This window comes from Amblyraja radiata, chromosome 3 (genome assembly GCF_010909765.2).
Source record: "Amblyraja radiata isolate CabotCenter1 chromosome 3, sAmbRad1.1.pri, whole genome shotgun sequence".
Classification (NCBI taxonomy): Eukaryota; Metazoa; Chordata; class Chondrichthyes; order Rajiformes; family Rajidae; genus Amblyraja; species Amblyraja radiata.
In genome coordinates, this window is record NC_045958.1 from 62,659,205 (window position 1) to 62,675,784 (window position 16,580).

At 41.0% G+C, this 16,580-nt stretch overlaps 1 protein-coding gene across 5 annotated transcripts in view; it reads right to left on the reverse strand.

Moving 5' to 3' along the window:
• Window positions 1–6,458: 6,458 nt before the first annotated feature.
• cenpe (centromere protein E) overlaps window positions 6,459–16,580 on the reverse strand; it is a 110,442-nt gene continuing 100,320 nt past the window's right edge. For 4 of the 5 annotated variants that reach the window (XM_033017918.1, XM_033017922.1, XM_033017921.1 and 1 more), the window contains 6 exons: window positions 15,331–15,534; window positions 13,723–13,835; window positions 13,528–13,625; window positions 12,920–13,085; window positions 11,619–11,986; window positions 7,594–7,838 (listed from right to left, as the gene is read on the reverse strand). In XM_033017918.1, coding sequence (XP_032873809.1) covers window positions 7,744–7,838; window positions 11,619–11,986; window positions 12,920–13,085; window positions 13,528–13,625; window positions 13,723–13,835; window positions 15,331–15,534 — 1,044 coding nt within the window. In that variant the 3' untranslated portion in view covers window positions 7,594–7,743. Of the gene's footprint in view, window positions 7,839–11,618; window positions 11,987–12,919; window positions 13,086–13,527; window positions 13,626–13,722; window positions 13,836–15,330; window positions 15,535–16,580 lie in introns of all 5 variants that reach the window. The other variant, XM_033017917.1, reaches the window with a different exon arrangement.

Here is a 16,580-nt window from a genome sequence, read left to right on the forward strand (position 1 = left end):
TCACTGTACCTCGGTACACATGACAGTATCTAAACTCAAAGTACATAGCTTATGGTCTTGCAATTGATGTTGCAGCCATTAATGGAAAGTGGAAAGAACTCTAAACTGCAGATGCTGGAATCTAGAGCAAGAAAACAAACACTGGAGGAACTCAATGGGTTGGGCAGCATCTGTGGAGGGGATGAACAGATGATATTTAGGGTCAGGACCCTTACACGTCATATATTGGATCCTACAATAGAGTGGAAGATGCACAACAGATCAGAAATGGAGGAAAGCAAACCTTATTTTGTAATGCAAGGCTGGATTATGAAGAATGAAGTCCGGTCGGGATTTACACATAGGAGATGAGTGATATTTGGTGTATACAATACAATATACAATACAATACAATTCAATTTATTGTCATTTATTGACAATATTTAATAACTTAAATAAAAATGTTCCTGTTAATGGGATGGTTCAAGCCATTCACATTCCACGAAAGGAAGTTAATAACTTGCTTGTAAAAATCATGTGGTATGTAAAGGGTTCATTTCTTAAAGCCTAATAGTTCATGATACTGGAAGAAGAAAACTCTAGGGCAGAGCCAGAAGTGACGACATTTTAGACATTTTTGTAGTTGTAGTTGTAGTCAGTAAGCTACCTAATCCCTTCCCTACCTCCATCTCTCCTAGCAACCGCACCCAACATAGAGAAGATCATATTTTGCCACTCCATAGCCATAACACGTTCATTGTTATCATTTGAAAGAGAGAAAATAAATACAAGCTGACAATGGAACTGAAGAGCAAGTGCTACATATTATTATCCAAGGTCAAATTATGAAAAACAAGAACCTTAATTTGTCTAACGACAGGGGAACACAAATTAACAAAGAAATTCTTAAAAATTAGTATATATAAAAGAAAAGCAACACGTCCAGTTAAGTCCTTATTGATTACCAAACAATATGTTGTCAAAATAGGAACAGTAAATCTCCAATTATAACTTAATCAGCTATCAATTACTCCCCTTCCCCCTTGTAACTCTCCAAAAAGCTGGAAGCGTCTTGAGGATTGTTAAAAAATCGAGTGTTACCATTGAAAAGTCGTATACGCAGTCTAGCTGGATAAAGTAAGGCTGGGCGCAGCTTTTCCTTGAACAGATCAAACATTACATTATGAAAGGACTTTCTTATTTCCAAAAGCTCGTAACTATAATCAGGAACAAACCGAAACTTGCATCCTTGCAACCACGCCCAACTTTTTTGCTGCGTGGAGAATATTCTCCTTCATTTGAAAAAAGTGAAACCGAATAATCAAGCGTCTCGGTTTATTACCAGATTTCTTCCCAATCCTGTGTGCGTTATCCAAAAACGGAAGATTTTCATTGTGCTCAATGTTGAAAGTTTCCTTTATTATTATAGAAGCATATTTTATAACATTATCTCCTTCTTGACCTTCCGGCAAACCAACAATTCGTAAATTCAAATGACTGCTTCTGTTTTCCAGGTCCATATTTTTAGCCTTATTGCTGAAGTGCTCGAGTATTTTTCATTCTCCGTTCCAGTTTTTCAATCTTCAAATCTCTCTCCTGGCCCAGGGTTCGCAAGTTATCAATTTGTTCCTTTTATTCACGAAGTTCATCTTGTAACATAGACAATTTTCCTTGAACTTCCTTCAATTTGGTCGAAACTCCTTTCACCATTTCTTCCAAACTGCCAAATCTTGTTTTCATTTCATTTTTCAGTTCATTTTTCAATTCATCGTTCATTTTCGATATTGCTTCTATGATACTAGAGTCAGAAGCTGTGGTTGTGGCTTTCCCCTGTTCCTTCCTTGGGGAGCCTCCTTTCCTTCTTGTCTCAATCCTTTTCATGGTTAAGGCGTGTAAAAGTGTTATCAACACTTTATGAAAAGTTAGACCATGTCTTGAAGTCAAAGTCACAAGTAACATTGAAAGAGTGGTAAGTGGAAGTTACAATTTAAGGGAGCAAACGAATTTGCGACCTTTACAGCATGCTGCCACTAGGAGAGTCCTGTGCTGATACTTGAGTGCACAGACATAATCCATTAATACAGAGGCAATCATACAGAGTTAAGGGCAAGCCAAGAAAAATTAAATTGACAAGAGAGCTAAAGATGAAACTTCCATGAGAAGTTTAGGGGTAACATGAGGGGGAACTTCTTTACTCAGAGAGTGGTAGCGGTGTGGAATGAGCTTCCAGTGGAAGTGGTGGAGGCAGGTTTGTTGGTATCATTTAAAAATAAATTGGATAGGCATATGGATGAGAAGGGAATGGAGGGTTATGGTATGAGTGCAGGCAGGTGGGACTAAGGGAAAATAATTGTTCGGCACGGACTTGTAGGGCCGAGATGGTCTGTTTCCGTGCTGTAATTGTTATATGGTTATATGGTGGTCAAGAGCTTGATCAGCCAAGCAGGGTTTAATGTGGAAAACAGTGGAGAGATGAACATGGGAAGAGATGGAATGCTCATTATGGAGCATTGACAAATAAAGAGACACTAAAAATAAAGAAAGGATTTGCAAGAGCTTGTTAAAGGCCAGAGAGTTCAGAGTTTGCAGGTCAAAGGGAGGGTGCACAGAGGGGCAAGGGTGCAACCGTGATGAGATTTAATCACAAGGATGGGAGTTTTAAAACTTACTAGACCAAGTGCAGACCCGTTGCGTCTGTTCCCCCAATGCGTGTTTGCGGGGGGAAGAGAGGGGGGCGGGGTGGCATGCGGCATCACACACACTAACTACCCCCCTTGATATTATATTATTAGTATTAATTTGCTCCTTGTACCCCATAACCCTATCCACTGACGCATAGCCCCCAACTCGCAGGCGCGTCAAGAGAGGGAGGGGGTGGGGGGGGGGGGGGGGTGAATAGAGAGTGAGGGCAGAGAGAGAATGGGGAGAGACAGAGACAGAAGAGCAAGAGAGAGTGGGGTGAGTGAGAGGGGGGGGGGGAGAGAGAGAGAGGGGGGAGAGAGAGAGGGGGGAGAGAGAGAGGGGGGAGAGAGAGAGGGGGGGGGAGAGAGAGGGGGAGAGAGAGGGAGGGGGAGAGAGAGGGGGGGAGAGAGAGGGAGGGGAGAGAGAGAGGGAGAGAGGAAAGAGAGGGGGAGAGAGAGAGGGGGAGAGAGAGAGGGGGGAGAGAGAGAGGGGGGGGAGGAGAGAGAGAGAGAGAGGGGGAGAGAGAGAGAGAGGGGGAGAGGGGAGAGAGAGGGGGGGAGAGAGAGAAAGAGAGGTGGGGGAGAGAGAGGTGGGGGAGAGAGAGGTGGGGGAGAGAGGTGGGGGAGAGAGAGAGAGATGGTAGCTGTGTCCCAATGACCTTCTGCGCTCTGTGGACGACACGCTGAAGAGCTCTCCTCTCCGCCTCCGTGCAGCTGAGATACCACAGAGATGCCATACGTTAATATGTTCTCTATGGTGCAGCGATAGGTTGTCAGCAGCTGTTGGGGTAGACCAGTCTTTTTTAATGTCCTCAGGAAGAACAGTCGTTGCTGTGCCTACTTGACCAGCGCAGCGGTGTTGGCGGACCATGTGAGGTCCTCTAAAATGTGAGTGCCCAGAAACTTAAAGCTGGACACTCTCTCCACTGTCCCCGTAGATGGAGATTGGGGCGTATTCTCCATTATGTGACCTCCTGAAGTCAATAATCAGCTCCTTGGTCTTGGAGGTGTTTAGTGACAAGTTGTTACGTGCGCACCAGTCCGCCAGGTTCTGTGTTCTCCGTTCTGTATTTTGTTTCATCACCGTTGGTGATCAGCCCAATCACTGTTGTGTCGTCTGCAAACTTGACGATGGTGTTGGTGTCGAATGCAGGAACAGTCGTGTGTGAAAAGGGAGTAGAGGACCTTGCCCATCACCCCAGACCCCTTCTGCCTCCCTCCCTACCCCCTGCACTCCACCACCGCTCTATCCCACTCCCTCCCTCTCTCATCCCCTTTCCCTCGCTCCCTCCATCTTCTCCCCCCCCCCCCGTGCTGTGGGCTGGGCTGCAGCACTTCCTCTCTCGGTGTAACGATGTGGTGCGTTAGGGCCGCTCCCGTAGTCCGCGTACACGAGCAGGAGCTGCTGGAGCGTTGCCCGTTGCTCGCCAGCAGGTAGACAGCGGGACTCAGTACTGCCCCCCCCCCCCCCCCCTTCTCCCTGTACCACCCCATCTCCCACCTCCCTCACACCCATTCCCTGCCCATGTCACAGAGCAGCGCCAGAGCCTGGAACTTGGCCTGGTCCTTGTACTCGGCCTAGCCCTGGCTGTAGGTGGTCGAAGCGCTCGCGGACCTGGGCCTTGACGTGCCTGGGGCGGGGCAAGCGGCCGAGCCAGAGCTGCCCACAGAGCAGGAAGCGGAGGCTGTACTTCAGGATGTCGGCGGCCAGACAGCCCCTGAGGCGCTGGTACACCTTGACCAGGCCCCTGGCTTCGGCACGACTCCAGCACTCATCTCGGCCGCCACCGACAGATCCAGTCCAGCCCCCCCCCCCCCCCCCATCATGATTTTTTTATGTAAATATGATTTGGGATCCCATTTTGACGTCATTGTGAATGAAAACAGAAGAATTCGAATAAAACAGATTATTTTTAAATTTATGTAAATGAGAATCAGGATCCCATTGTGAGGTCATTATGACACGATGACGGGCAGGGCAAGCGGAAAAGTGCTTTAAAAGTGGTTTTTGTAAAGTTTAAAATGTCAATAACGTAAAATATAACATCTGAACGAAACGTGGTGAATGGACTCCCCAGGACAATGGATAGTAAGGTGGGCCAAAAATTGTCGCGCCATCATGTCCGTTCTGTCAGAGTTTTGGAATCACCCATGCATACAAACAAGATGAGTTTTAGTAATAAATAACATTAGACCAAGTGGAACCCATTGGGTGCCGTTCCCCCAACTCAATATTCCACCACTTACCCGTTCCCCCAACACAACCCGTCCCCCCACAATATTCCACCACTCACCCATAGCCCCTAACTGCGCAGGTGTGGCTCATTTCCCCTCATCCCCCAGCACTCCCTCCCCCTCCCCTACCCTGTCACTCCCTCCCTTCCTCCATAACCCCACTCTCCACCCACCTCCTCTACCTCTATCTTCCTGCTCTCCCACTCATCTCTCCCCTATCCCAGTAAACATAACGTTTAAATAATATTTCTCCTCCTCACCTCCCTCCCACTCCTTACAACAATGTAACAAATCTCTCATTGCACTGGGAGTCCTGTCATTTGTTAATAGAAACATAGAAACATAGAAAGTAGGTGCGAGAGTAGACCACCAGGTCCGTCGAGCCCGCACCGCCATTCGCTCATGGCTGAACACTAAACAGACACACTTACCCACAAACAGTAGACACAAGACACAGAACACAAGACACTACCCTCCCCTTTATACCGCTATCACCCCTCTCCACCCCAAGAACCTCGTGATCTCCTGGGGGAGGCAAAAAAACGGATAAAAACCCAGGTCCAATTTGGGAAAAAAATCCGGGAAATTCCTCTCCGACCCCAATCCAGGCGATCGACACTTGTCCAGGAGATCACTCAGGTCTTACTATACTAACCATACCTAGGTCCATATCCCTGCCCTCTCCCCGTAGCCCCTTATCCCCTTGGCAGCTAAAAAACCATCTATTTTAGTCTTAAATATATTTAACGTTTCTGCTTCCACTGCTCCCTGGGGCAGTGAATTCCATAAATTAACCACCCTCTGGGTGAAGAAGTTCTTCCTCATCTCAGTTTTAAAAGAGCCCCCCCTTATTCTGCAACTATGTCCCCTAGTTCTAGTTTCCCCGATCATTGGGAACATCCTCGGTGCATCCACCCGATCAAGGCCCCTCACGATCTTATATGTTTCAATGAGATCGCCTCTCATTCTTCTAAACTCCAAAGAGTAGAGTTCCAGCCTACTTAACCTTTCCTCATATGTCAATCCCCTCATTGCAGGAATTAATCTTGTAAACCTTCGCTGCACTGCCTCCAGGGCTAGTACATCCTTTCTTAAGTATGGACCCCAGAACTGTACACAGTATTCCAAATGTGGTCTCACTAATACTGTGTACAGCTGCAGCAAGACCTCCGTGTTTTTATACTCAATCCCCCTAGCAATAAAGGCCAAAACTCCATTGGCCTTCCTGATTGCTTGCTGCACCTGCATACTAACTTTTAGTGATTCATGTACTAATACCCCTAGATCCCTTTGCGTTGCATTACAACGCAGCTCCTCCTCATTTAGAAAATAACTTGCCCTATCATTTTTTTTCCCAAAGTGAATGACTTCACATTTATTAGTACAGGTATTAAATTTCATCTGCCAAGTTGTTGCCCACTCACCTAGCTTATCTATATCCTTTTGCAGACTCTTCCTATAATATTGTAATAGGCAGGGCAAGTTTTAAAGTGAAAGTTTTTGTAAATTGAAAAGTGAATTTTTGAAAGTTTAAAATGTGAATAACTTGTAAAATATAACATCAATCTTAACAAAACTTTAATAAAACACACCACCAGACAATTGTGAGTAATGTGGTCTGATAGAAAAATAAGATGTCAAATTAATTAAGTCATATCATTCAGTTGGTCTGGCCAATATAACAATAAGGGGGGCATTTTGAGTGGGGAAAAGAGTTAGAGAAAGAGACAGAATGCACTCTTCAGCCTCCTTTATCAACAGATGGCTTGTTTGTCAACCACTTGTTGCATATCTTTTTCCAGTAATGCAATAATTGTACTGGTGCCATTGAAATCTTTGTAAAGGATAAAATGCGTATTAAATCCTTTGTAAATTACCCGTATGAGTCTTGTAGAAATTAAACATAATCAAACTTGCTTTATTCAAAAATACAACTGTGCTTAAAACTACTTTGATCGCTAGGGGTGGCTGCTTCATGGTTGGGAGAGGGAACCCATGGTTCGAAATAGTGATTATTGACAGCTTAGGATGTAATGTTGGAGTTGTACAAGATGTTGGCGAGGCTGTACTAGAAATATTGTGTTTTGTTTTGGTCACCAAGCTATAGGAAATATGCCATTAAGCCCGAAAGTGTGAAGAGAAGATTTTTAAGGGATAAACTCAAATGGATAAAGGGAATCAAGAACTGGAATGTGATAGGAGAAAGATTTAATTGGAAAACTTGAGGCAACTTTTTCCATACAGAGGGTGGTATGTATATGGAACAAATACCAGATTAAGTGGTTGAGGTAGGTATAATACCAATATTTAAGAGACATATGGACAGGTACATGGATAGGAACCAATGAGGGGCATATGGGCCAAACGCGAGTAAATAGAATTGACTTAGATGGGCACGGGCTAATTGGATAAAGGGTTTCTTTCCATGCTGCATGTCTGTAGGTATCATATTTTCCTTGTCATACTTCAATAAACAGCCTCTTTTACTACCAACTGTTGTTTAAATATTGCTACAGAAAGTGATACAGAAATATTTCACACAATTCAACTATTACCCTTATTTATTTGACATAAATGTTGCTGCCGCTATTCATTTTATGAAAGTAGAATCAGAAACAAGAAATACCAATGTTGGCAGAAAAAAGGTATTCCAAATCTGTGCATTGTGTGTTCGTCATTTGTTTTCTGTTCACCACAGTTATTGCAACATCATTGATAATCTGAGCTACAAAGTACAATTGAAACTGTACAAGCTAATTACAGTTCAGTGAGCAACATAACAATAGCTGTACAATAGTGAGTCCACCTGATGGATTTTAACCTATTCACACTCCGCATCAGACACCATTCATTGCATTTTACATTGAGGATCAGAAGCAGAAGGTTTGGGCCAGTCATCACGTTCATTCCCCTCAGATTTAGCTTTGCGTTGAGGACTTTCAGCTAAAGGCAAAAACATTCAAAATTAAGATCCAAACTATATATTTCTCCAATAACTAATTCAGATGAAAAAAATGTTCCACAGTACTGAGGAATAAATGTAAACCAATTTAAATGCTTCAAAAATGACCCTTTCCCCAGTCCATTGCTGTAGGATTGGAATTCATACCATTAAAGCCTGTTTGCTGGCCCAGTGTTTTTATCCTTCTCAGAATAATTGATTATGTCTCAGTTTCTCAAGCTCCAAGAAAATCTCAATTTTAACAACATGCAGAACAAGATAAAGTTGCAGATTTACATCAAGATTTCACGTAATAAAACTTCACCGGCACTGGTTACTTTCATGTTATAGCTGTTTCTGGAACATATAGCACAGAAACAAGCTCATTGACCAACAATGTCTGTGTTGACCATGATGCCAATTTAACTACACATCTGTCTTTACATTGATCACATCCCTCCATTCCTAGCCTATTCTGTGTCTGTTCAAAATGCTTCTTAAATATTACCATTGTATCTACTTCCTGCACTTCCGCGAGTAGCACATTTTCAGTAATTTACCACTCTAAAATATCTACCTTGTGAACCTGGTTGCATCAGTGAGAGGAGGGAAGCTGAATGCAGAGGTGTAGTCGTAGTCAATGACTTTGTTGAGTGGTGTGGGCTGAATCATCTGCAGCTCAACACCGACAAGACAAAGGAGTTAATGGTGGACTTTAGGAGGAGAGGAACACCCTTGTCTCCATCAATGGAGTGGATGTGCAGTTTAGCAGGGAGTACAAATACCTTGTCGTGTCCCTGGACAGCAAACTGGAATGGTCCAGTTTATAGACGCCGAGGCCCTGTACAAGAAGGGACAGAGCCGGCTGTACTTTTTGAGAAGTCTCCACTCCTTCAATGTCTGCAGTAAGACGCTGCAGATGTTCTACCAACTAGTGGTAGCCAGTGTCATCTTCTTCGCTGTCGTGTGCTGGGGCAGCAGGGTGAAGGCCCCGACGCCTATAGGATTAGTAAACTCAACAGGAAGGCTGGCTCAGTCCTGGGGGCAGAGTTGGATTCATGGCAGGTGGTCGTGGAGCGGAGGATGCTCCTCAAACTGTGGAGCAATCCTGGACAATACAGCTCACCCTCTCCATGACACACTGGTCAACCTGAGGAGTACCTTCAACAACAGACTGGTTCCACCAAGATGCAGGACAGAACACCACAGGAGATCCTTCTTCCCTGTGGCTATCAAACTGTACAACTCCTATCCTTCTGTCGTGGGGTAGACTGACTTTCAAAGTTTGATACAGCTGCAACGGCAACTCTTGACTTATACACAATGGCCTGACCGATGAAGGCAAGTATGATGTCCGCCTTCTTTATGACCCTATCTGCTTGTGTTGCCCCTTGAAGGGAGTTATGGATTTGCACCCTAGTCAATGAGGTTTCTACCATTTACTGCATACTTTCCTGTTACATTTGACCTCCCCAAGTACAACATCTCACATTTATCTGAATTAAACTTTTCTGCCATTTCTCTCCCCATATTTCCAACTAGTCCAGATTCTGCCAAAACCCTTTGACAAACTTCCTCACATAAAACGTTCAGTGACTTTGCATCCTTAAGCCGTTTATGCCAAGTATATGTCCCTCGATTACCTGCTTTCTCAGTTCATGGAATTTAACCACAGGAGGCCATTCACCTCTTTGTGCATTTGTTGATCCTTTGCTGCTCCGACAGAATCCAGCTTTCCCAATAGCCTTTTCATTTATGTTTTTGCCACCCAAATCCAATTTTTAAAAAAAATCCTTGTACAAAATGTGCTTACTTCAATCTCTACAGTTTAATTTACACTGCTTCACATTCTTTATAAAATGCATCACTGGATACAAAGAAAAGATAGCACAGAAAATTAACTTTTAGACCATGCTAGGACTATTACTTCACTGTAATTTTCTCCCATCATTACTCTTCAAAAGCATATCTCCTCATTCCACCATTCTCCTCCATGTGTTATGTGCCATTCAGCTGGTGGAAATTCCTAGATACTCCTTGGAATTTAGATCACCATATCTGAAAGTGCCACCACTGGGTTGAACTGGGATTGAGGGATGCGAGTACCAGCTGGAGACATTATCATGCATCGTTGGGGCTGTGTTACTTGGAGAGTGCTTTTTTTATTTTATTTTTTAAAAGGTGGTCATCCGCAGCTCAAGGAAATAGTCAGTGAAGGAAAGGGTGACCACCAGGCAAGGGAACGTAGGAAGCAAAAGAAAGCACACTCCACAACTGCTTTTCCATTATGAATAACAGTGGGCATGAAAGTTCCACGAGATAGCGCAGACTGAACAAAATTCTAGGCACTGTGGGTGGCTTAGCTGCAGAGGAGAACAGTATGAATGGAAGGAGATTCAAGAGTGAGGAAAAGAAAAAGATACTTCTGCAGCTGTAGGAACAAATCAAAGATGGTTTGCAAAGATCAAGAATGTCACTGACTCTTGCAGGCATTCTCAGGGGGATAATAAACCATCATGACATAAAATGAAGAACAGGTTATAGAGCTAGATAGCAAATTAAAAACAGCACTAAAGACTAATCTCTGGGTTATTTGTGGCACTGCACACTTGCAAGTGCAGGAACAGCAAGTTAGGTCAGATGTATGTTTGTTGTAGGAGATTAGGCTGTAAGAGATATTTTAATACACCTGCATGTAATCCATCTGGGCCAGTGGTTTTATCCCCAGTGTTTGAATAATTTAATAGACATTTTTCTTATTTTAAATACATTTCTCATGACTCACGTTATATTCTTCCAAACACGGAAGTGAAACAACAATTTAATATTGCTACCATCTCCCTACTGTTACCCCGCATTGTTTTGCCTAGGACCCTCCTCCCATGTATTCCTTTTACTTCAAGGAATTAATATTTTCCTATTCTGTTCATTGACGATTCAATAATGACAACTATAATGATAAATGTTCCTGTGTTTTCATTGTAACCTCACTTTTAAGTATTGAGATTGGCAACCCCATTATGTTAAATTTTCTGAATAATTTAGGCTTTATTAATTATTTAGGACTGCATTATCTTAGAATTAGATTTATATTTAGCTTCTTGACATCAAAAAAAGCTTGAAAATATGTATAAAAACTAAAGGATGATCCAATTTCCTTGGTAGCTGGGGTGTTTTTTAGGCTAACTGAATTAAATGGGGGAAAACATTTCCATTCTGTATGTGGTTTATTTTAAGTTCAAAGTAGTGTAGCTCCATACTAATTACAATTCAGGAGGAAGAAAACTTTTAAGAATGTTTTTAAGAATGAAATCAAGCGGCGAAGATAGGCGGAGTTAATGTTTTCTAGCTGACGACTTCTCCAATGCTACATTTGACAATTTAGTTAAATCTAGCAAAGACTACAAAAAGCACATATTGTTATATTACCTAAGCTGCAATTTTACACCATCAAGTTTAAAATAAAGAACTTCATAAATTTTGTTCGAAACTAAAAAACAGGAAAACGTAAGTATTGTGAGCTTAATTACATTTTACGTCCTAATCAAATTATCATGAAGCAATTGTGTTAAGGCTCTTCCGCACCACTAAACTTGGCCCACTATTTATAGACAGTGTGGAACATAACTTTTTTTCACAAATTGCTGCATTCTAGTTTTGTTCACATATGTTATGAGTTTTTACCAATGACCCTCAGCCTAAATTGAACCCAGTCTAATAGGTTCTCATATTAATTAGAAAACTTGCAGTTCCATTTCAACCATAAAGGTGAAGGCACTTACCTGCTGGGAAACCCAGTTGTGAGTTATCGAAAATTTTGGAGCTAGGCAATTGCCACTTGGACTCAGTCCCAAAAGATGACACTTTAGAAGAATCAATTGGTCGCATTTTTTCTGAAGTGAGTGACATTTCATCAGTTTGGGCACCAGTTTTGACTTCAGGAGGAAATAAAGCTGTTGAAATTTCTGTTTTTTGTGGCACTGGTGCGCACTCTGTGAATGAATAGGGAGTAATGCTCTCTTCTAGACTTGGAGTCAAAGTACACGGAATATTTTCACATTGATGTCCTGATGACGCTTTCTCCTTTTCTTTAAGTCTTAATGCTCTATCTTTCCATTTAGAATTTTCATATTTTAGCTCAGACAAAGTTCTAAAAGGGAAAAAAACGAAGTCTGAAACATTCACAACATTTTCTTTGAAGATTACAAGTTTACAATACTTCACTAATTTTGACATAAATATTAAGCAGCAACGTGGGAAACCAAAGCCGACAGTTTAACATGAGAATACAAATCCTAAATACATTTTATCTTATCTTCCATACTATGAAAATTTATGAAGTTACATTGACCATAATTTTCACAAAGGGTAATACTGAGAAATGAATGTTTATGTTGTTGAACATTCATGGCAGAAATTCTTAAGTTTCTGAATTGCTGCATCTTAAAACCAAATTAGCTCCCTAATTCCAGACTCAGTCTGATTGATAGAGCTTCCAGATCAGTGCAAATCAGAATATTAAGCATTTCCATCACATACAGTTTAGGTATTTGCGCAAGCACAGCAATTTTATTTCAATTTTCCCAGTAGAGGTGTATGTTACTGGATACCATGAAGATCATGGTAAGCCACCCTCGGGAACACCCATTGGCATACCGATGAAGGTACACCTAAGGTGATGATAGACTGTTCCAGGATATTGCCTCAGTATTGAAGGGACAGCAATTTCTGAGTCTATCTGCAAGCTGGATAGTTTGCAGCTTGGAAAAGAACCTAGTTAGTCAAGTTCCACCGCACTTTGTCATTCTCATCAATCAAAACTCATGTACTGCAGAAGATACTTTGATGTAGCCTGGGCAAGTAATTGCAGTTCATTTTGTACAGAGAGCAAGACAAGTGGATCCCATAAAAATGGTGGAAATATTTTGGGTGTTAGATGGACCAGGGAATTTTTTTACTTTAGTTCAAGGCTCATTGTTGCAAGATCCATCTACTTATCAAAGCACATTATTATAAGAAAACTAGTATTTTATTTTAGTATCTTAACAGGATAAAGATAATGTATGTGAACACCTGAAATTACCTTACGAGACGTGCATTTTCCTTCTTGACACGATTTAGGTCTTCATGAAGTTTAGCTTTCTCACACTTTAACACAAGTAAAAGTGCATTTTGAACTATTCCACTTCCTGCACTGCATGTCAGAGATGCTTCATTGGAACACATCTCATTATTATTTTCAACTACAACTGGAAGAAATTTTAAAAGTGAACTATTAATAAGTTTGGTATTCTGAAAAATGCTACTCACATTCAATTATAACCTTTAGCGGTAAAGGGATGGGGAAATAGATTTGACAACATTGGAAAGTATTGCTAACTGTATAATGCTGCCCATTCTGGAATATTTTATCTATCTCATTCACACGAGTTTCTCACTCTTTTCAAGTTTATCAATTATTTTTTGATAATCTGAATTTTAATGCTTTTCCTTTCCTGGCATCTGTCCTTTTCACGCCATCATCTGCAAATTTTGATATTGCTATCCGAGCTCCTAATGCAATTTTCAAAACTTGATCAATTTGAGTGAATAAACACAACACCTGAATTTCAGTGCATACAATTAAAATATTATGGTGTGATAGGGTTGGTGATTTTGCCTTGTTCTTGAAAAATGAATTAAAAAACTAACTTGTGGTGTCCTGTTCTTGTTGGTATCTACGTAAATGTTCTTTTGTTTGTCGCATCAGCTCTTCTTTCTGTTCCAAACAGGCTTTTAGATTACTAATCCTACAATTTAAAAAAAAAAAATCACATTAGTTTCAATGTCACTAAATAAAAAAATCTGATAAAGTAACTAAAATCTGCACGGAGTGGATATCCTTACTGATTTTCAAGACTTTTCCTTTCTTTAACCTTGTCCATCTCCAAGGTAAACAAGTGATTTTTCAGCTCGTTCATCTCCACCTTGAAGGGCTGAGCTCCCATGTCCAGCTTAGCCTGCAAGTTCAGAAAATTAATGCAAAAGATAACCCAATTATTACTTTCTTGCTTCAGTATAATGTAGACATTAAACTTGCCTACATAATTTTGTCATACTTTGAAAATGCTCCTGCTTTTGAAAAAGTTTTTTTCTGAACCATTGTCTATTAATTCAGTGTTACGAGTACTCTTATCATCATTTCCAAATTTGAAATGAACAATTTGTTCTCATTACCACTCATGAACCAGATCAGAAAGTTGGAAACACTAGAGATTGTAGATGCGGTAATCTGGAGCAAAATGCACACTGCTGGAGAAAATCAGCCGATAGGTTCTGATTGATGGTCTCGACCCGAAATTTTGAACATCCCTTTGCTCCATAGATGCTGCCTGATCTGCCGAGTTCCTCCAGCAGTTTGTTTTAAGAAAGTTCTCTTCAACTTGAGCTCAAATAGAAACATGCTCAAAAGCAGAGAATTTCAAAGCAAAGTGCCCAGACTTTCAGTAATGGCGTTCCACTAATTTTTAAACCACTATTAGTCACAGCTTGACTGCATTTCTATTATTATTTTGTGGCAAGTATTAATTCCTCAAATATTAGGCATTGCTTGTTTATCATCATATCTTATAATACAGCTAGAGCTAGGCACTATTCAGACTGGTACTGAGGAGTAGTAATCAGCAAGATCTAGTCCTCCATTATCAATATATTTTGGTCATTATTAAGAGAAACATAATTGACTAACAACATAAATGTTGTGATTATTTGAGCAGGTCAGAAGCTATCATTTTCCAGAAGGACACACCCCAAAGTGTTAATTTTGCCTACTGGGCACAAGTGAGGTCTGAGATGGAATGCTTTCAATTTCCCCGGATGAGAGCAGCTCCACTAATACCATAAAAGACAAAGACACCTATTTGATGTGCAAATTAATGTCCATTTTGAAACATTTACTTCCTCCAATGGCAACATATCACCCTCAAGATGCATTAAAGCAAGCTGCTAAGGATTCTTCAGTAACACCTTCTAAACCTGTTAACTCCACTATCAAGGACGAGGGCAGAAGGGGCATGGGAATATCCACATTTTAACATCACGAGTCAGAGCAAATTAGAAATTAATTGCCTTTGGCATTTCCACCTGATTGAAATCCTAGACTTGTTTCCCAAAAAACACATATCAGAAGATCTTTACCACATGGATTCCAATGATACAAATAAGCACCTTGCCACCTTCTGCTCAGGAACACTAAGTAATGGACAATACATTTTGGCCTTAGCTGCAAAGCACGATTGAGTGTAAATTACAAAACAATTTAATCTTGTCGCTACCTCATTCTCAATTCTGAATAAATGCTTGTGTTGTTAAAATTGTTGTCTGGAGATCTATCCCTGGAAAATCAAGTTAAGGAAAAATAACTCTTTTTTAAATTTATTTGATATTTAACTGAAATGGTTTTAGTAGAGTGCCCACATTTTATAATTCACAACATATCAATTCTGAGCCTCAAACCTGCAACTTCTTTAGAGTTTCTTCCAAACTATTAATGTGGTTGTCCTTCATCAATAATATTGTCTGAAGATCTTCAAGTTTCTTCTCTAATGTTTTGGAGCTCAACTCTGTCTGCAATTGCGTGACTTTATCTTCTTGCCGTTTGTTTATTTCTTGGCTTGTGGTCAATGCCTTTTCTAATTCTTGAACCTTTATTCCCATCTCCTGAAATTATAAGGTGAGGAAAACCAGTTTACCGTTTCCAATTTACTTCATAATTCTGCATTTCAAGATGTTGTCATATGATTATATTCATAATATTTTCGCATATATAATGCAGCTTCTTACAGCAACATGAAATTAACATTCCATTTGCAAATTCCATGAGTGAGAAATCCAAGGGGACTTTACCCAGGTTCCAATCCCTCAGTTGCAACACAGACCTGTCTTCAACTACAGCTTTAATGAGTCTCAAGGCATAGTCCCAGATCATGGAATGAGTATGTCTGCACTAATGCAGGCATGCACATCTTTGCATTGGAGACCACGGGACAGCCTAGAAAGCACATTTCACCATGTTGATCATGTATCAGTAGCAGTATGTACCAGTCAATTCTCCAGGAACATGTGAGATCTGAGTCCCAAATTATGCAGCTGTACAGGATGATCACAAACAAACAGCAGTAGCCCAAAAGAGCAATATGATCACAGCTGATCTATGCGGGCATAAACAGATTTATATGGCATGGAAATTGGCACTTCAGCCCAACTCATGAATACCACTCAACAGGTCTTCCGGAGATATACCCAATTGTCTGTCGCTGGGCCATGTCACTCTAAAACTTTCCTATCCATGAAGCTGTCTAAATGTATTTTAAACATTGTAATCATGCCCCACCTTTACCACTTTGTCTGGCAGCTCATTCCATACTGTATATCCACCTTCCTTCATGGGAAACATATACGACTTAGATTCCCTTTAAATCTATCCCCTCACTTAAAACAGTTAATCTAGCTTTCGACTCCCCTTAATTCCCCTTCTGTGGCAGTTCCCCATAGTTTGGTTTACCAATCATCTTCTAGATTAAACACTGGCAACAAATGTAGTTCCCTTCAAACTTGCCCTGAATAGTTTCCTATTTCTGCTCTATCCTATCACAAGGTCATCTTATGCTCGTATCTATAGATTACTCCTCACAATTATCTCTTTATCCCCCTGTTTTCATGATTTCAACCCGACCTATTGCACATTACTATCCACTGCCTCAAAT